This window comes from Pelophylax lessonae, assembly GCF_965119305.1.
Source record: "Pelophylax lessonae genome assembly, chromosome: 8".
In the NCBI taxonomy this organism is placed as follows: domain Eukaryota; kingdom Metazoa; phylum Chordata; class Amphibia; order Anura; family Ranidae; genus Pelophylax; species Pelophylax lessonae.
This window is the reverse complement of record NC_138775.1, coordinates 179,415,958-179,442,456: the sequence shown is the minus strand read 5'-3', so window position 1 is coordinate 179,442,456 and position 26,499 is coordinate 179,415,958. Positions and strand designations below refer to the sequence as shown.

The 26,499-nt window shown below is 41.2% G+C and overlaps 1 protein-coding gene across 1 annotated transcript; it reads left to right on the top strand.

Annotated features, from left to right (window-relative positions):
- The first annotated feature begins 21,285 nt into the window (after positions 1-21,285).
- On the top strand, positions 21,286-23,119 carry GPR88 (G protein-coupled receptor 88). Its single transcript, XM_082265965.1, has one exon. It carries the CDS (start codon positions 21,743-21,745, stop codon positions 22,742-22,744), a length of 1,002 nt encoding a protein of 333 aa, XP_082122091.1. The 5' UTR covers positions 21,286-21,742; the 3' UTR covers positions 22,745-23,119.
- Positions 23,120-26,499: the final 3,380 nt, after the last annotated feature.

Below are 26,499 nucleotides of genomic sequence, written 5' to 3'. Positions count from 1 at the left end.
ACTAGACGCAGGCCAAATAACTGTTTTTTAAATGTCTTCAATTTAAAATAAGAACATGACAATCAAGATGTAGATGAAACAAGAGAAGGTTTCATCATCATATTGAAATCCCCTCCCAATATGATCTCCTCCTCAGCAAACTCAGAAAGGACTGTGAAATACTAATGAGCTACAGTTAAAATGTTTGTAAAATTCAGACATAAAATATGAACAAAGCATATCCCTTTATAGTCTGTACTTGTTTCAATTAAGAGCACTAAGTGTCTTTTCTGTTTGCTGCTTCATTCCTCTACGATCTCACTTCTAACAAGCTTTCTAGACACCAAGAGGTAAAAAGGTGACAAAGAACAGGGCTCCAGCACACAGCTTGTGATTGGCAGCCTTGACTCTGTTCCTTTGTGTTGTGTGAAGGGTGTGTCCCTTCCCTTCAATCACCTCTCAGATCTCTCCTTACTGAGCTCTGCAGAGTGTAATTTCAGCTCTCCTACTCCTCCTTAGAATTAGAATTATTAAAATAACAGTAACGAAATTCCAATCAGAAGTCAATAAATTTGTATGGTCAGACTCTCACCCATGCTTTTCCAAAAGTGGTGCTACACAATTCGCAAAACAGAAGAGGATTTGATTTACCAGACTTCTGGTTGTACTATTAAGCAGCACGTTGGTTGCAAATAGCCTAATGGCATGTACATAAACTGAAGATCCCATGGGTCAGACTTGAGAGTGACTCAATCTCCCCCTTCTCAATTTCAGGACTCTTGTCATGTAAAAATGTCCCACAGCACGCCCTGGCAACATGAAACCAATTAGTATTCCAATCATATCAACTATGGAAACTATATAACACAAAATATAATATGACTTTAGCCCCCCCACAAGACTCCTTTGTAGGAGATCCCAAAATTTCCTCTAGAAGAACACAGATCCACAGATTTTACGTGGTGGATTAACAACAATATAACCACTCTGTCCAAATGTATTGAAAATTCTACTTTCACCTCTTTTTCATCTTTTCAAGAAAAATATCAAACTCCCAATAATGAACATTGTAGATTCTTACAGATTAGACATTTTTTTACTACACACTTTCAAACACCAAACACAGACCCTCTATCATTCTACGAAAAAATATGTCAGATATCCCCTAGAGGAGAAGGTCTGATCTCAGATACAGTATATACAACACCTTGGTGAATTTAGATACACAGGGGAAGCTGCCATATAGGGGAGTTGGAATGCAGAATACCCCTCTCTACAGAGGAATGAGAGAATTGTATTTTGAACCTCCGCAAATGTACAAGATCTCCTACGGTCAGAGAGAACGCGGGCTTTCCGCCCTGGCCTGCTCTGCCGATCCCCGCTGAGCAGGCAGATGACAGGTCCATCTCCGCTTACTTTGCAGAGACAGACCTGTCAGATCCCTGCTTTCCTCTATTTGAGATTGGATGAAAACAGTCCGCCTGTCCGTTTTTATCTGATCCTATCCGATCCGATCCTCCAGACGGATGGAAAATAGGGTTTCCATCCATCTGGATTTCATGGACAGGATCAGATCGGATAGCAGCTGGTGTCAGCGGAGATGTCATTGCTGACATCCGCTGCCCCATAGGGATGAATAGAGCGTCCGATCAGGTCCACCTGAAAAAACTGACAGGTGGACCTGATCAGAAAGCCCGTGTGAAAGGGGCCTTATTTGATAAGTTTGCTATCAGTTTTTAAACCCTCCCCCCCTTTTCTTCCCTCCTCTTTCTGACACTTTTTAAACAGTACACTTTTTTCCTTTCCCTGTCTGCTAGTTAAGGGAAGTGGTTAATTGTTCACAAGTGTATATACGTTTCTATACAGCTCACATTTGAGCTGGCTCACTGCTGATGCTGGCTTGCCTGTGGAATTTGTGAACAAAAGTGGAATTTTTAGCTAAAGTGGAGAGTTGAAAACAGGAGTTAAGGCAGGAATCTTCTAACCTGTAACATCTTAAACTTCTTATTAGTAATTATACTGTAACTGGGAAATGAGTGCTAGCAAGGTTGAAGGTTTTGCTCAGTGCAAAGTGTGCCACATGTTTGTAAAAATGTTGCAAGGATGCATACTGCTGTGACAGATGTGAGTGGGTTGCCCTTCTACAAGCTCACATTAGAGATCTGGAGGAGCAAGTTGCAACACTGAGTGGAAAGGATAACCTTGAAAGGGGTCCTCTGCCCACTGGGCAGGTGGTCAATGGGGTTGATGTTTAGAGTGGAGGGGCAAGTCAGGATTATCAAGTAGAAAGATGGGTTGATGTAGTTAGTGGGAGTGGTAGGGGCTCACAACAAAGGAAGGCCAGTCCTGTGTTTGTGCGCTAAAACAGATTTGACAAGTTGAGTGAAGATGTGGAGGTGGCAAACAGAGGTGGCAGCCATGGATGTCACTGCTACCCCTAACAGCCGGGAGAGCAGCCCATCTAGTAAGGGTGGTGAGGGTAGTGCAGGTAGGCCTAGACAGTTGGTGGTAATAGGGGATTCTGTGATCAAAAGGATTGATAGTATTGTCGCCAGGATCACCTCAACTGAATGGATGATAAATTACTGGAAGGGGCTGGGCATGACCCAGCTGTCTTGGTTCATGTTGGAACAAATGACAGAATAAATGGAAGGTGGAGGTTCCATAAGAATCAGTTAAAGAACTAGGCTGTTAAGGTAAAGGTAAGGACCTCCAATGTAATATTCTCTAAAATATTGCCTGTGCCATGCGCAATACAGGGAAGAGAGGGGGAGATTAGAGACCTGAATGCATGGCTAAACACTTGGTGTAAGAAGGAAGGGTTTGGGTTTCTAGAGCACTGGGCTGACTTCTCTTTGGTTGATACCTATATGCTAAAGATGGTATGCACCTAAATGGAAAGGGGTCTTCTGTGCTGGGGGGGAGGGTTATGGCAGGTGAAAAGAAGGTTCCCATGTTACAAACAACCATTGGAAATTATAGTACTATTTGTACTGCAAAAAATTATATGCAAAACACAAGAGCAAAATGTAATAATGCATTAAAGTTTTTGTTCACCAATGCCAGATGTCTGCCAAGCAAAATAGGTGAGTTGGAAGCTTTGGTGCAAGTATTATTTAATCTGTATTGCTGAGTCTTGGCTTCATTCTTTACATGACTGGGCTATTATTATTCCTGGCTATGCACTCTTTCGGAGAGACAGGGTGAAAAGGAAAGGTGGCAGTGTCTGTCTCTATGTGAGAAGTGATCTCAAAACGAGTGTGAAAGAGGACCTAGCTGATGGAGAGTGTGATGAGTCTGAAGCATTATAGGTGGAAATGTACACGGGTGTGCGTACTACAAAGGTTATCATTGGAGTTTGTTATGGATCTCCCAGTGTTAATGAGAAGGTGGAGACTTAGCTCCTTGAACAGATAGAAAGGGCAGCAAGGGCTGGGACAGTGAGGATAATGGGGGATTTTAACAAGCCAGAAATTGACTGGAGCAATGGCACTGCTGGAACAGGTAAAAGGCAAAAATTTATAAACCTATTACAAGACAATTTTATGAGAAATAAAGGAGTCGCACTAAAAAAGGCAAATAGCATCAGAAGATTGGCCTATTTCAAACAAAACCTCTTGAATAGAAACGCATAGCACAAATCAAACATGCGGCATCCACAATAAAATAGGTAATATAGTCCACTTTAAACCCTCAAAGTTAACAACAGTTCATGTGGATTAAACGATAGAGTATTTCCACCCTTGTGAGTGTTAAGATGACATATAGCAACTCAGTGAATCCCTCCACCACATAGAGCCTCTTACCAGAGGGGGGAAAGGAGATGCGCAGTGAGTAGTTGACGCCCCCTTGACAACGTCCTTTCGACGAAAAGCTTCGGGAGGAGCTGAACCCCCGTCATTCGTCACACCCGGAAACCGGAAGTGTTTGCTCCGCTTTTGGTGCTGCCTAGCTGCTACTTGCTTTTTATGTCCACCTGTGGGTGAGTGCAACTTGTACTTTACAATAAAATTGGGTTTTAAGCGGTATTACGCTATGGGCTTGTCCCGTTTTTATTTCCCACTGCATACTTACCTGGTGAGAGCTGATCCTGTTTAAATCCAGTCTGTTTGGAGGCTATCTGTGGTTGGTGTACTCCCTGTGGCTGATTATACCGGAGCTGCTGTGCTGGATATAGGTGGTAGTAGTCCTCAACTACTCACTGCGAATCTCCTTTCCCCCTCTGGTAAGAGGCTCTATGTGGTGGAGGGATTCACTGAGTTGCTATATGTCATCTTAACACTCACAAGGGTGGAAATACTCTATCGTTTAATCCACATGAACTGTTGTTAACTTCGAGGGTTTAAAGTGGACTATATTACCTATTTTATTGCGGATGCCGCATGTTTGATTTGTGCTATGCATTTCTATTCAAGAGATTTTGTTTGAAATAAGCCAATCTTCTGATGCTATTTGCCTTTTTTAGCGCGACTCCTTGTATCTTATATTTCTACCATACATTCCAGGTGTTTTTGAGTTCGCTGCTTTTTATAAGGGCACGGGTATATTTTCTCTTTTATATAAGACAATTTTATGGTCCAGTTTATTGAGACCCCGACTAGGAATGATGCTCTGCTGGACCTGGTAATCTCAAAACATAGAGAGCAGAGCTTATTACCGATATTTGTATAAAAGAACATCTGGGTAGCTGTGACCATAACATGATTTCAATAAATGTTAGTTGTAAGAAACAAACACATAAAAAATATATAGAAATATAAAAACACTTAAAGCGGAGTTCCACCCTGGAATTTTTTTTTTTTTTAAAAATACCCCCGGGACAGTCAGGGCTAGTGCATTCCACAATGGCTAGCCTCTAATCTGTCCCGGGTTGCACTTACCTGTTAGGACAAATACTTACCTTGCAAAAGTCTTGTCCAGCGCTGCCATCTCAGATGTGGGCAGCTTGAAGCCAGCGCGTCCTCTTCTGCATCCTCTTCCGCCTTCTTCGGTCCCACGATGCCCTGCGCCGGCCCCGACGTCACTTCCGGGTCGTGCGCGTCATCCCTCCACAGCTTCTGGGCATGCCCAGAAGCTGTTTAGAAGGGGATGACGCGCGCGCCCAGGAACTGACGTCGGGGCCAGTGCAGGCGCAATGATTCCTGGGAGCTATGACGTTCAGCTCCCAGGAATCATTGCAGAGCCAGGAAGTGACGACGGGCCGCGGCCGAGGAAGGAGGAAGAAGGAAGTAAGGTAAGTATTTTTTCTTCGCTACGAGGTAAGTAAAAAAAAAAAAAAAATGCGATTAGCCATTTGTTTTTCAGGTGACCAGGAGCGAGAAGATGGAGGTAAGTATAAAATGAGGGTGGAACTCCACTTTAACTTTAGGACAGCAAATCTTCCAAGGATGAGGGCTGCTCTCCAAGACTAAAGGGCCATACAAACTATAAGATTTTCTGAAGACTTTTTCCTTCAGATTTACCTTTTCTATGTAGTGTAAGGGCCTGCCAGATTGCATACAAATTGAAAGTGTTTAGGTTTGACCTCATATTATATGGTTTTGGTAAGTCTAAAGGAAAAAGTCTTCAGAAAATCTTATAGTGTGTATGGCCCATTAGACTCGGAGGGGATTTTTGCATTGATGAACACAGAACAGAAATGGAAATTCTTCAAATAGACTGTATGTGAACTCACTGCAAAGTATAATCCCATGGGCAATAAGCTTAAAAGGCTAAAAACAAAACCTATGTGACTCACGGCCAAAGTTAAAAAATCTATAAATAATAAAAAAAAGAGCTTTTAAAAAGTGTAAAAATGAAGGAACACTATCATCCTTTAAATGTTATAAAGAATATAACCGAATATGTAAAAAGGAAATCAAGGATGCAAAAATTCAAAATTGATGACAGACAAACCCCAAAAAATTCTTCAAATATATTATTAGTAAAAAGGTCAGGTCTATGTAGGCCCTTTACAAAATAATTTATAGTGGGTGACAGGCGACATAGAAAAGGCAAATGTATTAAATACTTTCTTCAGCCCTGTGGATACAAAGAAGCATAGGGGAGCTCATGTCCATAATGGAGTTTACAGTGACACAGCCCAAAATTATCCACAATGGATCAAAAGTGATATGTTCCAGAAATATTTAGACAGAATAAAGGTGGATAAAGCACCTGGACCGGATGGCATACACCCACAGATCCTAAAAGAATTGAGCTCTGTCATTTCAAAGCCAATGTTTCTAATTTTTAGGGACTCGTTAATGACTGGAATAGCACCACTGGATTGGTGTAGGGCCAACGTGGTGCCTATATTTAAAAAGGGTAAAGTCTTGACTGAGTAACTATAGACCTGTTAGTTTAACTTCTATAGTTGGAAAGATACTGGAGAGTTTAATAAAAGACCATATAGATGAGTTCTTGCTGGAAAAAAATATTTTAAGAAACAGACAGCATGGATTCATGAAAGGCAGAAGATTTTAAACAAACCTGATTTCTTTTTATGAGGAGGAAAGTAAAACCTTGGACAGAAGGATGGCTGTGGACGTATTATACTTGGATTTTGCAAAAGAGTTTGACACAATTCCCCGCACATATCTAATGTGTAAGGTAAAGTTTATAGGCTTTGGTAAGATCAGTTTGTAAATGGATAGAAAACTGGCTAAAAGACAGAATTTAGAGAGTAGTGGTTAATGATTCTTACTCTGAATGGTCTAAGGTTATCAGTAGTGTACCCCAAGGCTGAGTGTTAGGACCCTTACTTTTTAATATCTTTATATATGATATAGGGTCTGGGATTAAAATTACCATTCAATCTTTGCAAATGGCACCAAGCTTCGCAGTGGAAAAACATCCTTACAGGATGTCTCCAACTTACAAGCTGACCTCAATGCACAGTTTAATTGGGCGATTATGTGGCAAATGAGGTATAATGTTGATAAATGTAAAGTTCTGCACTTGGTAGCTAAGAATATACATGCATCATACATACTAGGGTGATTACAACTGGGGGAATCAATGGTGGAGAAAGATCTGGATGTTCTGGTAGATCCTAAGCTTAATAATAACATGCAATGCCAAGCTGCGGTTTCCAAATCAAGCATTAGCATGTAGCATGTATTAAGTGAGGTATGGACTCCAGAGAGAAGAGAGATATAATTTTGCCCCTGTACAAATCATTGTAAGACCTCATCTGGAATATGAAGTTCAGTTTTGGGTACCAGTTCTCAAAAAGGATATTAGGAAACTGGAGAAAGTGCAAAGAATGGCAACCAAACTGATAAGAAGCATGGATGAACTCAGCTATGAGGATAGATTAAAGGAACTGAATTTTTTTTCTCTTGAGAGGAGGAGATTAAGGGGGATATGATCAACATGTACAAATACGTAAGTGGTCCATATAGTGAACTTAATGTTGAGTTATTCACTTTAAGGTCATCCCAGAGGACAAGGGGGCTTCTTTACGTTTAGAGAAAAAGAGATTTAATCTCCAAATACGGAAAGGTTTCTTCACTGTAAGAGCTGTGAAAATATTGAACAGACTCCCTCCAGAGGTGGTTATGGCCAGCTTATTAGATTGTTTTATAAAAGGCCTGGATTCCTTACAAAATATACATAATATAACTGGGAACTCACATTTATAGGTAGAGTTGATCCAAGGAATATCAGATTGCCTCTCGGGGGATTGGGAAGGAATTTTGTTCCCTGCGGGAGCAAATTGAATAATGCTTTGCTGCGGATTTTTCGCCTTCCTCTGGATCAACTGTGGGTATAGGATTGGGTATATGGGATTGTATGGTTGTTTTTATTTTTATTGGTTGAATTAGATGTGTCTTTTTTCAGCCTGACTAACTATGTACAGGATAGATCAGTGAGCACCTGCACAGTTACCCCCTCAAACTCTACATGACCTGACCTCCAGGCCTCTGGCAAAAGTTCCTCTTTAACAGCAAAATAGAGCCAGACATCCTTAGAGATAGATGTGCATGATCTATCTCAACCTCTGCTGTTGGATCCCTCCCGAGAACCATATTGCGCATTGAAAGCTATTCAGGGGGATGTTCTGATGTGCCCCGGGTATCCCTCTGAGTCGGATATTATTATGTGTGCTGTGGTTCTTGCTGTCCTCCACTCTTAATTGAAGATGTCGTAGATGGCCTAAGTAACTAGTACTAGATTGTTTAAAGGCCATTGTATGTGTTTTGTGTGAAGATGAAGAGTTAGATAAGGTGGTGTGTAGTTTCAGATTGTGTCACCCTTTGAGGCTGGACTGACGACCACTGATGAGGCTGTGTTTAGGGGTGGACCTAGGGTCAGGGTAGGGGTTGGGTGGGGTAACTGGTGGTGAGTAACTCATAAGGCCTGGCTAGTGGCTCAGGACTTGACATTTTGAGCCCTGAATTGTTTATAGCAGGGGTTCCCCTAAACTAACATGTATTTCAAGGATTCCCTTTAGTTAAAAAGTTGGAGGAAGGCTAACCTAGGTACTTTAAATTTAATTGCCTGGACCTAAATTTGCAATGAATTTGAGGGACATTGGTGGAGAAAAAAGAGAGGAATATTGTTACCATATACCTTTAGAGACTGCCCCTCCATAAGAGAGAAAATTGGCAACTATGTTCACATAGGTGGTCCTTCTACTCTAGGTAAAGGACTGGTTCTCCCACAAACTAAAACCTGCCAACCATGTGTAAAATTCAAGTGGTAAGTAAATGCAATCTGGTAATGAGTATTTTGATGGCTATATGTTCCAAACCTTGGGACTCAATGCAACTAAAACTGTAATTTGCTATCTCATGAATATTTTATTCATGAGAAAACTCCAATTATCAATTTAATCATTATTGGATATTGAAATGTTTACCGTAAGAAATGGCAAATAGTATGAGCTTGTGTGTATGCTAGATGATAACACAGAACGTAGGTAGGCATAAAGACCTAAGAAAATTTTAAACCTTCCAACCTGCACCATGTGTTTTCATCTGCATAAGATGTACATTGATCGTGGTGCTTTCATTGCTTCATTTGTTGCCCTGTATGCACAGCTTATAATAGAATAAATCTTCACATTCTGGCTTCAGAAGTTTTAGTTTGTGTTCAAACATGAGGCATGCCACATGGCACTGAACAGGTTAATGCGTGAACTCTGTCAGTAGTGGGAGACCTGACATTTACTGTGAAGGATCTATGCATCCCGCAATCCTTGGGTCCTAGTCTAGTGCTTTGCAGGTGAGTGCTAAACAGTAGTAAGTTATGATACAGACACAAACAGGCAGAACAATTATATCTAGTGTAAAACAGTGCCATGCTACATCAGAGATTTTCCAAATATATAAATCAATCATTAAGTCCCAAATTTATTCCAAATGATGGTGACCTTCTGTCCACCCAAAAGTGAGAAATGTTCAACTAATACTGTCGGTGATAAACCAAAAAATCATTAAAGTTCATTCTTATGTGTATCAGTTTCTCAAACACAAAAATCTTCAATCAATGTTTGGTGAACCCCATGGTGTAAAGAAGAGAAATTCCACCACCAAAAGATTTCAGATGTACGCTCACCTTCCAATATGGACCTTAATAATGTCACACGTGCCTTTTCCTCTTTAAAAGCCAGGATCATCAATCCATAGTAAATACTGGTTTAGATGAAGAGAAAACATATAAGAGAAAAAGAACTGATAGTGCTCTCTGCTTTTAAAAAAGACATATGAGGAGTGTTGTTCTCCACTAAAAACCACACTCGTAATGTTAGTTAAAACACGGGCATATCAGTATGCAGAGTGGGCTTAATTCCCGCTGTTTACATCTCTCTCATGTTGTCGATCGGTCAACTTTGGTCAAATCAGCCTAGCCATACATGGTTAGAATCTTAGCCGGTCCCTGCTGAACCCTCCGAGATTTGAACCCTCTATGGCCATTTTAACAGAATGATCTCTGTAACTGAATACTTTACTCAGAAGAGTACAGGGGTACACAGCCTAAACATATCCCTACACAAGTGCCCTCAGAAAAATACAAGTATTATTTAGAATCTATCTACAATAATTCTTAAATTGACCAAAGTACATATATAAATGGTAAAATTATGAATTATGATTATGAGTACGATTGCAAAAAAATATATATAAACATATTCTTCTGAAAAAGGAAGTACACTGATGACGTTAATTCAATAAAATACTTTGATCCTGCATTTTGCCCTGATTTTACCTAATCGTAGACATTTGTAGTATGTACTGTACAGTATATGAATACAAATATATGTACAGTATATCTCTTTCACTGAAAAACATATATATATATATATATATACAGTATAAATACAGTATATATATATATATATATATATTTATATATCTACATTCTGTAAATTATATATATATATATATATATATATATATATATATATATATATATATATATATATATATTTTTTTTTTTTAATCAGTGAAAGAGTTATAGAGCACAGTCAGTGGCAGAGGTTCACATTACTGACTTCTAGTTCTCTTTGTCCAGTCTTTGCAATCAGCTGCACATGGCGAATGCAGGTTAATTTTCACCTCAGCATGTACTGATCTGGAAAATATGCTGCCTGTCTGTTTATGCGCCGAGAGCAGGAGAACATGTATCTTTGCTGAGAAGATACTTGAGTGATCACAGAGAAACTTGATTGTCTGCAGCCACTGACATTAACCCACCATGGTCTGCATTACAATAAACAGATCATCAAAAGGGACATACCTCTACTGGTGGTAAAATACTGCGTGCCAAAATGAATGTCTTATGAAGACTTTATTCATACTTATTTCAGAGGTATTGACTTTGCTGGTTCTATTTTACTTTTAAAACATATTGTTGATAACAAAATGTCAATTTTTTTACCATATTGAAGCTGAATTCTGAGCAGATATAAAAGATACAAATTAAAGTGGTTGTAAACCCGTAAATATAACCAGTAAAGTGACTATCCTCAGGTGATACATAGAGATGAAACAAATCCTCCTACAAAAGTTGAATCTGTCTATCTGCAGTCTTCTCTTCTCTACATCTGTTCAAAGTGCTGAATTTATAAGCTTCTCTGAGGGTTCATAAAAAAGGGGGCGGAGATCTGAAGTTACGTTTTGTAGAGCTTGGTGAAGAGAGCTCTGAGAACTGATTGGAGGGAAGAGACAGCCCCCTTCACACAGCACACAGGAACAGAGCTGAGGATGTCAATCAGCTGGAGGTCCATCCTCTGTCACCATTTTTCTCTTAGTGTCAGGAAAAATTGTCAGAAGTGATTCATGCTGATAGCAGAAGAAAAAAAGCAGCAGGCAGAAATTACACATTAAGATAAGTACACATGAGAGAGGGATATGCTTTTTTTATATTTCATGTCTGAGGATCACAACCACTTTATTGCAGCTTTGTATTCCTCATTACATCCTTAAGAGAGAAGTATGGGGTTTTTGCGGATTAAGGGTCTATGTACACTGCAACTTGTAAACGGCCGTTTAGGAGCAGTTGGGCGTTTTTTTCAGAAGCCCCAGAACCCACCTCTATGTTATCTTATCTGTCCATGTACACAGGGTCGTTTACAGTCATTTGCAGGCAGTTGAGTTCAGGGACGTTTTTTGGAAAGCAATTATTTGCGTTCGAACGTGTGTTTCCCGGCGTTTCAAACGCAAAAACGTGACCAAACGCGGCCGAACGCAACCGAACACGATGACCCGCGTTTAGCGCTCGCGTTTTTCCATTTTAAAGGGGAATGATTTTTTTGACCTCTAGGAACGGTTTTAAATGCAAACGCCCGCTAAACAAGGGACGTTTTAAACATTTCAAAGGACTTTTTTTTAGCTTCCCATGTACATGGAGCCTTATACTTACCTAGATGGATGCAGCATCGGACCAATTCTGTATCTGTCCCCTGCCGGCTTTAACACTGAGAATCAAGCAACCTAACACCGCACAATGCTCAGTTCTCAGTCACAGCTCTCTGCTCTGCCCCCTCCTTGCTCACTGGAGTGCTGGGGCTGGACTGTGGAAGGGGGGGGGGGGGAGAAGCTGGCTCAGGCTCTCGGCAGCTTGCTGAGATGCTGGGCCAGGTGCCGGTCCAGGCATGTGGGCAGATCATGACTCCAGTGTCAAAAGACTCCAGTGTCACAAGCCTGAGCCGGCAGCAGACAGCGGACTTCAGCCTGCTGTCTGCTGAAAAAGAGTCACAGGAGTGCAGAATGAACTGCACTTCTGTGATCCACAGAAGAAGTACAGCTAAACAAGTTTTTGCTGTACCTCTCCTTTAAAGGCTTGTGTACATTAACTCCCTTGGGCTGTGTGGACCCACCGCCCTAACGATAGACAAGCTGATTTGCATTGTGTGCTATTTCTTTAGTTCACACTAAGGCCCCTTTCACACATTGTCCATTTTTCATCCATCCGTTGACAGATGAAAAACAGACATCAATGTATCTCTATGAAAAAACGGATGTAAATGGATGATTGTCTATTTACATCTGTTTACATCCACTTCTGGCAACATCCGTTTTTTAGAATGGATCAAATCCCTATTTTTCTTCCATTAAAAAAACAGATAGGATGAAAAATGAATGTAAACGAACAAACGGTCCGTTTTTGCATGAATAAATGGCTTCGGGACTCTGTGGTTAGAGACTATTGCTAGCAGCTGTAAAAAAAGGATGAAAAACAGATGAAAAGTTAATGACAAAGGATGAAAAACTGATGCAAACCTCATCCGTTATTTTCTTTGAAAAATTGTGACTAGACTGATAAAACGAACAGTCCACATGTGTGAAAGCGGCCTAACGCATTGTGGTGGTTCACGCTGAAAAAAGTGAGAAAAGTTGTATGTTTATGCAATGTAAAACATACAGCCCTCCTGTGCATAGTTAAATGACCTGTCAGGTTTTAAAAAAAAGAAAAAAGCCAAACATTGCAGCATGCTGAACAACGTATTGCAGCTCTAGTGCACAATGCGTTATAGCACATGTAAACAACTCACAGTAGTGGATGGGCCTTATCTGCACCTTAATGCTCCTGCTGGTGTGAATGGCCTTTAAATGTATTTTTTTTTTTATTTATTTTTTTTCAAATATTTTATTTATGCAAGTAGGTCATACACAACGGGTCCAAATGAATACATCTCTTACATTACTTTTCAATAACATTACCAGGCTGCATCAACAGAGAAGCAATTAACGGTGATATATCAAACTACAGAGAAAAAATTAATATAATCGCCTCCTTAGGAACCCAAGAGAAGTAGATCATTAAAGATAACGCACTACTCATTGGGCTGCCACAGATGCTACAATAACCGCCTCACCTCCTTCTGAATTTTCTAATACAAAAACAATTCAAAACCCTCCCAAAAAAAAAAAAAGGGGGGGGGGGGAGTGGGGATGGGCCTGCCTGGACTCACCTCTAGTGAAACTATTTATACTAAGGGGCTAATTCCTTAGACTTCAAGATCAGTGATGACTACTGGCCTCGTAGGACACAATAAGCTCCGCCCATGGTCTGTTAATACAAAACTGTTCCATGCGCCCCACGTTTTATTGTAAAGTTCCTTTTTAAGTTGTGCAGAAAGACGTAGGTCTTCAATTTTATTAATGTCTTCTATTTTACGGATACAGTCACTAATCGTTGGGGAGGAAATTGTCTTCCAAAATAGAGGTATACATGATTTAGCTCCATTCAAAAGATGGAACAGGATCGATTTCTTGTAACTCTCAAGGGGCAAGGTAGAGATATGTAGTAAAAAAAACGCCGGGTTATTCGGGATCTCCCCCTCAGAGAATACTTGGGCTAGTGCGTGCACCTCTCCCCAGAAGTGGGCTAACCGTGGGCAAGTCCAAAATATGTGTAAGATGGTTCCCGTCTCCTCTTGGCATCTCCAGCATCGGTCTGTAGCATTTGCAGAGAACTTGTGCAACAAGGATGGAACCCGATACCATCTCGTAAGCAGTTTGTAGTTCATTTCTTGCATCTTAGTACAAACAGGAGTTTTCAATGCTAATGTGATTTCGCCGTAAACCTGCATTCCAGGTCTCTCTCCCATTTTTCCAGGCAGGGCAAACATTTACCCTCTGGTGGTAGAGCCAGTAAGTGTTAGACCTTGGATAGTAAATTTGGCAAGACATCGTTGCCAGTGCAATACTTTTCAAATAACGTTAGGTCCCTACTTAGTAACTTGGGAGCTGGGAAAGACTGTAAAAAATGGTGTAACTGAATAGCATTCCAGAAGAGTAATCGAAAAGGCCCAGATAAGTCAGTTAAACCTGCGATGGTAGGCCAATGCCCATCTTGAACAAAATTTGAAGCCTGTAGATATCCTTTTTTTTCAAGTCTCTTAAAGAGCGATCTGAGATCCCAGGGTGGAAGGCTGGGTTGCCCAAAATCGTAATCAGGGGCGACTCCATTGATGTTAACGTTGAGCATTTTATTAACGAGGTAAAGACCTTCAAAGTTGGGCCGATTGTTGGGTGATGCACAAGGTCTTGGGGCAGATGGTTATAGCACCATGGAGCACCTCCCAAGTCTTCCTCCGACTGCGAATGTTCAATATATGCCCATAACTTAAAACTAGAGTGCCGTCTCCAATCAATAATTCTACCCAAATGAGTTGCCTGATGGTATTTACGAATATCCGGGAGGATAATGCAAACCGTCCATTAGAGAAAAATTGCTGTCGCTCTGCATATCGTGGATACTTACCTGATAAAAGCGTTGTGGGCCCTTCCATTAGTTTGGAGGTCACATATCTTCTGGTAAGCAGCTATTTCTTTATCACATGTTGGTGGTTGCACGTTAGGTGGATGGATCAGTGAACACTTCTTTTCTTCATGCACATTGGGATTTATGGTTTCTTCTGACCACAGAATTAATTTATTCAAATGACTTAATTTCTATTTATTTATATTTTGGACACTATCTGCCCTTTTGGACTTTTTCACTTATTTATGGACTCTGTATGAACTTTTCTATTCATCTTGATATATTTCAAGTTGTATTTATGATTGTTTTTCACATGTATTTATTTTCACACTAATTATGTAAACCTTGCATTTTTTGACACCTCAAGTTTTCATGCACTTGGCACTTTACAATCATGCTTAATAATTTTTTAGCACTGCACTTTATTTATATATACCGTGCCAAGTTTGCAGAGGCTGATCTGCTGACAGCCTAAGGGTCCTTTCACACAGGCGCCTCCGCTTAATGGAACCTGCTTGCTCAGGGTGGGATCGCTTCGCTGATCCCCGCTGAGCAGTGAGATGACAGGTTTTTGTCCGCTCTTCTGTGCAGAGCAGGGACGGACACAGTCCCGCTCTCCTCTATATGGAAATTGGATGGAAACGTATCGCCTGTCCATTTTCATCTGACCCGATCCGCCAGACGGATGAGAATAGGAGCCACTGTCTGTTTTTGGCAGACAGGATCGGATGGGATGGCGGCAGGTGTCAGCTCCATAGAGGATAATGCAGTGTCCGATCAGGTCCACCTAAAAAACTGACAGGCAGACCTGATCAGACAGCCCATGTGAAAGCTAAAGATTTACTGCTGTTCAGGGTCTCTGGGCTTCAGCAGAATGGCAGCCTCTGGCAAGAGGAAAACGGGAACAATGCTGGGGGCAATTTACAGCACTCACTAATGTTGGTAGCATAATTAATAATGTGGAATGTATGTTCCTTACTTAAGAACAATATTTTTATCAAGTTGTTAATGGTAAAGATTCACTTTAAGTCTGGGCGGGGGGGGGGGGGTGGGGTTTAGAATGCTGTCAATATAATTCAATTTTAACTACTTATACCAGAAGGTTTTACCCCCTTAATGACAGGCCATTTTTTGCGATACGGCACTACGTTACTTTAACTGACAAGTGCGCAGTCGTGCGACGCTGCACCCAAATAAAATTGATGTCCTTTTTCCCCCACACATGTGGTATTTGATCTCCTCTGTCTGTGGTTTTTATTTTTTGCGCTATAAACAAAAAACGAGTGACAATTTTGAAAAGGAATAAAAAACAATATTTTTTACTTTTTGCTATAAAACACAGCCAATACAATTTTTTTAAAAATCCAATTTTTTCATCAATTTAGGCCAATAAGTATTCTGCTACATATTTTTGGTAAAAAAAATCCTAATAAGCATATCTTGATTGGTTTGCGCAAACATTATAATGTCTACAAACAATACAATATTTTTATGGAATTTTTATTTATTTATTTACTAGTAATGGCGCCGATCAGCAATTTTTAGCAGCACTGCGACCTTGCGGCGGACAAATCGGACATCTAACTGACACTTTTGACACTTTTTTAGGTCCAGTGACATTATTACAGTGATCAGTGCTAAACAAAAATGCACTGTTACTGCACTAATGACAATGGCAGGGAAGGGGTTAACATCAGGGGGAGATCAAAGGGTTAAGTGTTCCCCTAGGGGGTACTTACTAACTGTGGGGGGTTACACTGGCTGGGGAAAGACAGAGATCCTGGTTCCTGCTTAGCAGGAACACAATATCCTCATCTTGTCCCCTTGTAGAATGGCGATCTGCCTTGTTTACATACTCACGGGGATGATCACGGGTGGCCAGTGGAAATCGGGTCCGCTGGACCCATTGATTGACATCCCCACTAGCCAATCACGGTGCGATCGTGCCTCCAGCGGCATTATGATGCTATCTAGTGGCTACTGAAGGAAATGACGTACAGGTACGCTGTTTCGCACAATAGCGCTACTTTACCGCAGTATGTTTGCAGTGGCTGGTTGGCAAGTGGTTAATTAATTTTTAAAAATGACCCTAGAAGTGCAGAATCTGTGTTAAAAGCACAAGTCCAGCATTCTCAGTAGGATAGCAATGCATTTTTTATTATAAAATGCAATGATTCAAATATCTCGACCATGAAAAAACTTTTTTTTTAAATGTCTGCAGTGAATGTCAGGGAAATGAGGGTGACATTCATTCTTTTATAAATAGGATGAATGTTACAGTAAGCACCATTTCCCATGCAAAAAGAAAAGTTGTGGAATATCGGGGAATGTATTTCTCTTTCGTTCATTGATGGATACAGTGCTCCATAAATCATAACTACTGGGTTATATTGCCTCCTCCAGGAGTAGGACTAGGCAGAACAAAAAAACACCTGGCTACCCCCATGGACCATCCTCAGCTTGGTATATAATGCCCCTCTCTGCTCTAGGTAATCAGCTTAGTAGCAAGTCTCCCCTAACGTGTTGTCCCCTTGCACTTGTTTGTGTAGCCTGATGATTTCACAGGGGCCATTTTCCCTAAGCCTCGTGGGGATGCCAAAGCTCCTCCTCTTCTTCCTCAGTGTCCTCTTCCTGTGCCCAGAACATATGAACAAGGATGGCGTCCATGGTAATGCTGTGTCCGAATTCTCAGGTTCTCCGCTGATCTGTAGGGTGAGTCCCTGGGGGTCACTGTTATCTCTTTCTCTGCTGATAGGTACCCTGAGCCTTGGGGGGATCATTTAGTGGTGGTGTACTGTGGGCAAAGGCCCAGTAGGAAGCATCCCCCGCCTTTCCCTGCTCAGTCTGTCTCATCTGATTCTGAGCCTAATACTGCCGTGGACGTGGCCCGTCCAGGGGGGCTTAATATCACACCCCCAGATCCATTCAATAGGGAGGATGATTCCTCTATGGTCGCAGCAGTGAATTAAAAAGCGCTAGTAGACGCACTTATCACTGCAGTGCGTGAGACTTTAAAAATGGAGGATGAGGCTGATGTAGCCCCAGACTTGGCTGTGTCGTTTGGTGCACATAAGTCACAATCACACTCTAAAGGTGTTTCCTTATGTGCCTTATTTTGGAAGGTTTTTCTGTAAGGAATGGGAACAACCAAAATTACCCTTTGTGGTCCCCAAATGTTTTGCTGTACGTTACCCTTTTGAGAAGTCACTTTTAAAAAAGTGGACTAGTCCACCAGTGGTGGACCCCCCTGTTTCCAGGTTTAACAAAGCTACCATGATCCCAGTAAAGGAATCCCCGTCCTTGAAGGACCCGGCTGACAGGAAAACAGAGGCTGTGGCACGCATTATGTTTGCTATGGCTGGTTCGAAATTGCAGCCAGTCTTTGCCTCAGCCCTGGTTTCTCAGACCCTAGCTAAATGGGTCAAGCTTTTGCACCAAGGTCTGGGGGGGGGGTGAGCCCCACTGCTTATGTTGGTCCATGAGCTGCAGTTTATTTGTGATGCAGCTTTGGATACAGCTCCTGTGCTGTCCAAACATCCTGTTTCAGCAGTGGTGATTAGGCGTGTGCTGTGGCTTAAGAATTTGTCCGCAGACCAATCGTCTAAGAAAGCTCTCATTGATCTGCCCTTTCAAGGCGATCTCCTGTTTGGGGCTACCCTGGATGACATCATTAAGGGTATCACAAGGGTGAAGAGTACCTTCCTGCCGTAGACTAGGAAAGGGAAGGAGCCTTGTCGCAGATGGGGGCCCTCCTTCTCAGCACATAGAAAATTCTTTAGTGCTTCTGGGATGGAGAATAAGGGAAATCAATCTTTCAAATCCTCCCCAGGAGGTTCCAAGCATCATTGGTCTGGTAAGCCTAGAGCTAGCTTCTCTGGACCTGCAGACAAGATCCCTTCAGCATGAAGGTCTGCCCTCACCCATTATTGGGGTGGGGTTGACATCTTCGCTGGTTTCCGGCCTTGTGGACTACCTTAATGAGCATCAAGGGGATCTACGAATCAGTTATTTTGGGGGTACCCAGAAAGGGGGACAAAGCTTGTCTTTTTCAGGTTTTTTAGGTCCTGAGTCTCCTTGTGCGGATTTAATTTCTGAAGAGGTTCAGGTGATGTCCAAACTACCTAAGGTCCCCCCTATCCCTGTCTAGGGAATTGATTTACCTAGGTCTGATTCTAATTCTGATCAGGGTGGTCCTTCCTCTGGACAAACTTCAGGAACCACAGGCTGTGATTCACTGGCTGCTGTCACACAGATAGTTCTCTCTCCCATTTTGCATACAGATTCTGAGTCTGGTGGTATCCACCTTCAAGACAGTTCTGTTTGCACAGTCCTACATGCAGCATCTTTGGCAGATTCGGCTCCACAGGAGCATGCCGAGGTTCGGGCGAGTTACCCGTTCCTCTGGCAGATGCCGCTGGCATCCAAGGGCCACGGTAAGGCCAGTATCATCCTCAGCTCAGGCTTCTTCCGCAATTCCTGCAAGGAATCAATGGTGAGGATCTTCCAATCAGTCTGGTGGCCATAAATGTTCCTTGGGGCTTCCTCTCAGAGAAAGCCAGTTGTCCCAAGGGCTGATCTACCATCCTGCTTTACAGTCGCTGGTTTTAATGGCTTAGCTATTGAAAGCCAGGTACTGGGGGATAGAAGTCTGTCTGTATCAGTGATCCCTACTTTGGTGAAGGGGAGGAAGTCATCTTCCAGCAAGATATACCATTGTACGTGAAAAGGGTACATTTCTTGGTGTGAGTCGATTGGCGCTCATCCTCAAACCTTTTCTGTGCCACGGATCTTAACCTTTCTTCAACAGGGCATTGATCAGAAGTTGGCCTTGAGTACCTTTAAGGGCCAGGGGTCTGCCCTGGCAATCTTCTTTTAGTGATGCCTAGCCACACACTCTTTAGTTCGTACCTTCATTCAGAGGGTTCAACATGTGGTTCCACCTGTACGGTCTCTTTTGCTGCTATGGGATTTAAATTTAGTACTTTCGGTTCTCCAGAAACCTCCATTTGAGAGTATTCAGGAGATTCCCTTGCCTACTTTATCCCAGAAGGAGACATTCTTGGTGGCTATTACATCGGCTTGCAGGGTATTGGAATCGGCGGCATTATCCTGCCGCAGCCCCTATTTGGTAGTCCATAGGGATAAAGTTGTTCTTTGTCCCTGCCCATCATCCATGCACAAAATTGTCTCTGACTTCCATTTGAATGAGGACATTGTGTTGACTTCCTTGTGTCCCAAACCGGCTCATCCCAAGAGATTTGCTTTGCATACCTTAGATGTGGTTTGTGCGATTCAGTCCTTTCAGAGGTCAGACTCGCTTTTTGTGGTTACAGACGGACCAAGAAAAGGGCTTGCTTCTTTGGCTATTATCGCCAGATGGATCAGACAGACGGTAACTCAGACCTATTCCATTAAAGGTCGGGTTCCACCTTTCCCTGTCAAGGCACATTCTGCTCGGGCACTGAGTGCTTCTTGGGCCTTCCGTCATCAGGCATCAATATCGCAAGTTTGCAAGGCGGCCACTTGGTCGTCGGTGCATACCTTCACAAAATTCTATAAGGTAGAAACTTTGGCATCTGCGGATGCTTCTTTTTGGCAGCAAAGCTTTACAGGCTGCTGTTTAAGAGGGGCTGTTCCCTTTTGAGGGGTGTTTTTCTTTAAACTTATATTTTTCAGACGGGGCTCCTGTGACCCGGTTAAGGCTCCTGTGTCCTGGTTAAGGGCTCTTATGTTTAGCCTTGGGCTATTTTCCCACCCCTTATTTTCCTTTTGGCACAGCTTTTGGACGTCCCAGTACTGTAGTTATGATTTATGAATCGCTGTGTCTGTCGATGAACGAAAGAGAAAATTGGATTTTTATACTTACCGTAAAATCCATTTCTCTAAGTTCATCGACAGACACAGCACCCACCCTTTAATGGAGTTCTGATACTTCTAATACTGCTTGCTACTATGCTGATTACCTAGAGCAGAGAGGGGCGTTATATACCAAGCTTAGGACGGCCCATGGGCGTAGCCAGGTGTTTTTTGTTCTGCCTAGTCCTACTCCTGGATAAGTATAACCCAGTAGTTATGATTTATTGAGCGCTGTGTCCGTCGATGAACTCACAGAAATGGATTTTACGGTAAGTACAAAAATCCAATTTTTTCACCAAGCAAATGTTGGACTAATATACATGAAAATATGTTTTATGAATAGGGTAGGTATTGCTCTTTGAATGTTATGCAAATGACCTGGCAAATCCTATATTAATACAGTATATCACAAACAAAAATTTTGCTAATACTATTATTTTTAATTCTACTGATAATACTGTAAATATGCATTATTGTATATTGTGTATACGTAAGAAGTATACAGCATAATGCAGCAGGTGTTTAAACCAACCCTTACTTCTGATTGCGATGCTGCTGCTTGTACTAACAGGAGCTGAAAGCCACATGTGAGTCTCAAGCCACTATTCGGAAAAGATTGATCTTCATGGGATGTATTAAGATGAATCTTCTATAACAACACCCAAAATTATTCAAACCCATAATAATAATTATAATTATAAAGAGGAGTAGCTGCTTTATTTGAGGCAACAATTCCTAATGAAAGAAGTGAATAAAGGTAGAAACATAGATTCCATGTCTTTTACAGCAGATCTCTCATTTTCTTGCTTATGATGCTTTACTGGAAGTACTTTTGTTGTCCTTCTGTAATGAGCCATTTTACACTTTTCAGCATGTTTTCTGGTAACAGACACTGAAGAGAGATATGCACTTCACATCGACTGTGGAATCAGCTCTTCATTCTCTACATTGGAACCTGTTGAATAATCCATTACAAAAGCTTTTTTTCCAAGAGTATAATGTCACAAAGACGTAAAGTGAGCTAAGAGTATAACACGGAAAGCTGTCACAGCCATGTCACCCCCTCCCTCCTCAATCTCATATTCTCTCTCCGTCTCGCTGTTTGCTTCACTCTACTGCTCTTTCTCACACATATACTTTCCCTCGTGTTCTTTTACCTTTTCTTTTTCTGTGCATCTGATCTGGGCATGGCTTTTCCATTCTGTACAGGATGAGCAACAGCACCTCTTCCCCAAGCCAATGTGAAGGGCTCTTGGGAACACGTGTACTGGTGGCTACTGCATACTCTGTCTACTCAGTATCTGGCACTTTGGCGAATGTTTTGGTAATTTATCTAGTCTGCTCATTCAAGAAACTCAAGACGACCAGTAATGCGTTCATCGTGAATGGTTGTGTTTCAGATCTTCTAGTATGTGCTTTCTGGATGCCTCAAGAAGCAATATTAATATCTACTGGTCGTCTGGAGAATCCCTCTTACAGGGTGTTCATGGAAGGGGTCTTTTTCCTGTGGATGACAGTGTCTCTCTTATCGCATTCACTGATTGCATTGAACCGCTTTGTTCTCATCACCAAACTGCCAACAGTTTACCACACTGTGTATCAGAAGAGGAACACAGAGTGGATGATTGCCATGGCTTGGGTATTGCCCCTTGCTTTCTTGCTTCCTTGGCTTTTTGGACAAAGACCTTATGATGTTTTTTTTCCATGTCCGCAACTCAGACTTTATGTGTTTTGGGGTCAGGAAGTCCCGGTGTCTAGTTCCTACACGGCCATCCTTTCCGCTGTCACAGTACTGAGTCAGACAGTCATCCTTTTCCATTGTTACTTCCGCATTTTCAGAAAAGTGCAGGTCAGCCTGAAGCGGGTAAGTGTCCTCAATTTCCAAGTGGTCCACAACTTGCCCTGTTCTTGCCCTCGTAAAGACAAACGTCTGGGACTGTACGTGCTCATTGTGTGCTGTGTTTTCACGCTGACCACAGAGCCCTTTGCATGGTCAGTCCTTTATGCCCTGTTCCAGCCTTTACCCAGTGGGATTGTGGTTGGCAGCTGGCTCCTGCTTTGTCTGTTGTTTGTGCTTAACCCCTTCATCTATACCTGGAAGAACGAAGAGTTCCGAAGGTCATTTCGAGCAGTAGTTGGGGGTGAACTATGGAAAAGCTCTGCAAACACTGCCGATCCAGCAGTTCAAACAATATCGCAGAATGATCCATAAGTGGTGTGTCATCCATGGATTCTCTAGAGCACCACTTAATCCTTTTGGGATGAAAGCTACACAGAATCTCAGAAGCATCTGACTCAAAAATCGAAGCTTGTTCTTGTGTTGCCTCTGTTTTCCTCACATTTGTATTGATGGTTACTATGGAAACATTCTGCATTCATCCCCTCGCAGCTCTATGGGCCGGTGTGTATGAGGCCACTGTGGACTATACAGGTTGACATTTTTGCTGTGTAACATGTACTATTCAGTAATAATGCAGCTTCCACTATGGGAGTTTTCAGAAAAACAGATCATTTCAGTTAATTTAATAAACCATGCAGCATTTTTATTTTGCCAAAACAGTGAAAAGATGGGTGCCAAAATATATGAGTAGTTTTAATTTTGAAAATGAATCATAATATGTTTATGACAGCGGCACACAGCATAAAAATAAAATCTGTTTGCAAACGTATTTATTTTTTGTTACAAAATTAAATGAAATGTTTTTTTTTCTAAGCTGAACAGCTGAATGTTGTTGCTATTGCTCTAACAGCCTGGATTAATGCAGACAACACAGGAAGCATTTGAATTCTGAGAGTATATAAATGAAATGAACATTAATTTGCTCATTTTATGCCAACACTAATTTGTCTTTGAATTTAATAAATGTGATGGTAACCTTGGCCCTTCATTATGTGATATACACCCACTAATTGAGTCCTTCCACAGAAGCTTGATTAAGGATTTGAATGGATACCATGGCAGTGAAGAAAGGGATCGTATGTATGTGTTTCTTGCTCACAGTACATATTGTTCTTAGATGTTACATGTTTGAGATGGGGCCTAATTTCAAAATTAGGTTGGGCTACTTACACATAGTGTGATCATAATGACATGCAGTCATGGTGATGGTGGGTTTTCACAACATAAAAGAGCTTGGTTAACTTTATTTTGTCTTAAAGGGATCATAATTACATGTGTTTTGAGTTCCAGGATGCAATTTGCATGTAATGTATTACATTGGCAAGAATAGAGCAAGCTGAATATTGAATTCCATTGATTTTATGTGGATCTGTTTTAGGAAAAGCGTAATCTTTAGGTTACAAGGTCACCCAAATCCACCTCATTATTAAGAGCAAAACATTCACTAACTAACATTTACATATGTAATATGTCCATTATGCTTTTCTTTTACCAATTTACAAAAAACTGCCTTGAGAGGATGGTGTTACTGGACTGTATGGGAAACATGTCATCTTCAGTTTGCAAGGCCACCCAAATCCACCTCATTATCAAGAGCAAGAAAGGGCACTAACTAACATTTAAATATATAATATGTCCATTATGCTCTTCTTGTACCAAGTTACAAAAATCTGCCTTGAGAGATGGTGGTGGTTTTTGATTTTAGTAGAAGAATGTGAGTGACAGGTTTACTTTGCTGGAAGGCTCTGTGGACTTTCATAGTGAATAGGGATACCTCAGCATCTATGATTACAAGTCTGTATATATAGGGACAATACATTAAAACGGAGTGATTAAAATGCAGCTAGAGAACTGTTAAGAGTATCAAAGAATAATGAGGCTGTACAAAAACAAATTAAGAAACATAAACATGGACTTTTTGCATATTCTCTTGATTTTTATGTTTTATTTATTATTTATGCAATCTTTCCACTTTACCTTTTCTTCCCTACATTTGCACATCAACATGTTTTTTTTTACATTTTTTTTTATAGTTTTGCATATATTGCTTTCTTAATAAATAAGATCTGTTTTATTTGACTGTCAAGGAACTAAACTCAGAGGATGGACAGTATCCCTGAAAATGAACCTGCGTTTTGCCCATGACCAACAAAGGCATGATGTTTATGTAGATATTTACATTTTGTTTCCAAAATTACACACGCTATAAAAAATTAAAGGGCCCTGGTGCTTTAATATCTGATAACATTTCTCTTAAATTTATCATGGCAAAAATGTTTTTTAAGTGATTGTAAAGTTCTGATTTTGGGGTTCCCCGTCAGCGCTCCTTTCTCCTCCTCTGCGGTGAGTGGGTTAATAGAAAACTGCTTTCTATGGGGGCACTTGTGTGGGCTCGCTCTATTGACACCTGCCCAGCGCTGGATTGAGATCAAGCTCAGGTAAGTTTAGGGGTCCTGGGGGATCCCGTGACACAGAAAGTTTTTACCTTAATGCATAGGATGCATTAAGGTAAATATCCTTTAGGCTTTAGAACCACTTTATTTTAACATACCCCAAAAAACATATACTAAGTACTAATACTAAACTGAACACTTAAAGCGAACCTGAAGCCACTAAACTTACCTCCTCTCTAATGGATCGGGTTCTTTGCCGATGCATTTTCTCCCCAGGTGCCATTCTTGGGGCATCCCGATTGGCCGGTGTGGTATGATACAGGAGTCACTCATCCCTGCATGCAGGGACTGTGCTGGTGCTGCAAGCTGAGCTGTACATGCACAGCTCCTTTTATGTCATAGAAAACTGCGAACATGCTGGTGAGTACTCCTCCCCTTTCCAGCAATCACACAAAGCCCCTTCCTTTTTTTTTTGTAACTATCTGTTTATTGTTTTTTTCAAATAAGAAAAAAACAAAAACCTACAGTACACAACAGTCTATACAATAGTTACAAACGTAACCATAGAAAGAATGCACAGTATAACAAGTCAGCACTGGTGGTCAGTACAACTCCAAATATTGTATTATACAAAATCTAATGTTTAACAACTGCCCAATGATACACAATAAATCAAGGGAAGCAGAACTCTCTTAATGTGTGCACATTGACTTAATAGATGAGGATATAGTAAAGCGCACTAACCTCTAAACCTTCTCAGAGTGTATAACCAAACACTATATATTTGGCTAAAATAAATAAATAGAAGTTATAAAAATAATTATTCACCAAAGATATCAAACATTAGTGAACAAAGTGCCTATGCTCAAAATAAAGGTGAGTCCTTAAGACGAGTTCTCATACCATAAGTCCATGCTTGTATAAAAATCCTTGTACAAATGCAAACAAATTCTTTGAAAGAGGTGCATAAACCATAAAAAATCTTCTGTAATGAAAAGTTCCAGTGCTCAAAGTGCTTGTCCTCCTTCAATTTCATTCCACACCACACCACTTCGTGTGAGTTTGTGCCCCTCTCCCAAAGGATGCAAACTCACCAGATGTAATTGATCTTCTTTAGCTTATGCACAAAAAAGATCAAAACAGGCTTTTTACAGCTCCACTGTGCATGGCTCAATATCGTGTTTCCTTAGACCAAATGCAGGCTCACATGCCTAGAGGGACCAAAATAGAGAGGAAATTCATTGTGCAAAATGTTTATTAAAACTTTTTTAAAATAGCTGCTAAATATCTGTTTCCGGCAAACACCGGAAAATGTGAGTGCTATTTTACCAGCTAACGGATAATGCAAGCACGCTACAAGCCATGGCCACTTTGTTTTTACTATGATGCTCCTTTTACATTTGTAATAAAATTTCTGCCATTTAGGAACGTGCTTCACTATGCGACTCTTTACGTTTATTACATCACTGTATGCCATGTTATCGGGGAGCTGAGCTGAGTGCGCACATGATCGTGATACCAGTTGTGGATATTGGGAGCCTTATATACAGCCCTAAATATTCTGATGGAAGCCAATTCACCTGCTGTTTAATGCTGTGGAGGAAGATAGTTCTGTGTTACATGTTTTATTGACCTCTCTATAATTTGAGGGTACAACTCCTCTGGTAAGGGGAC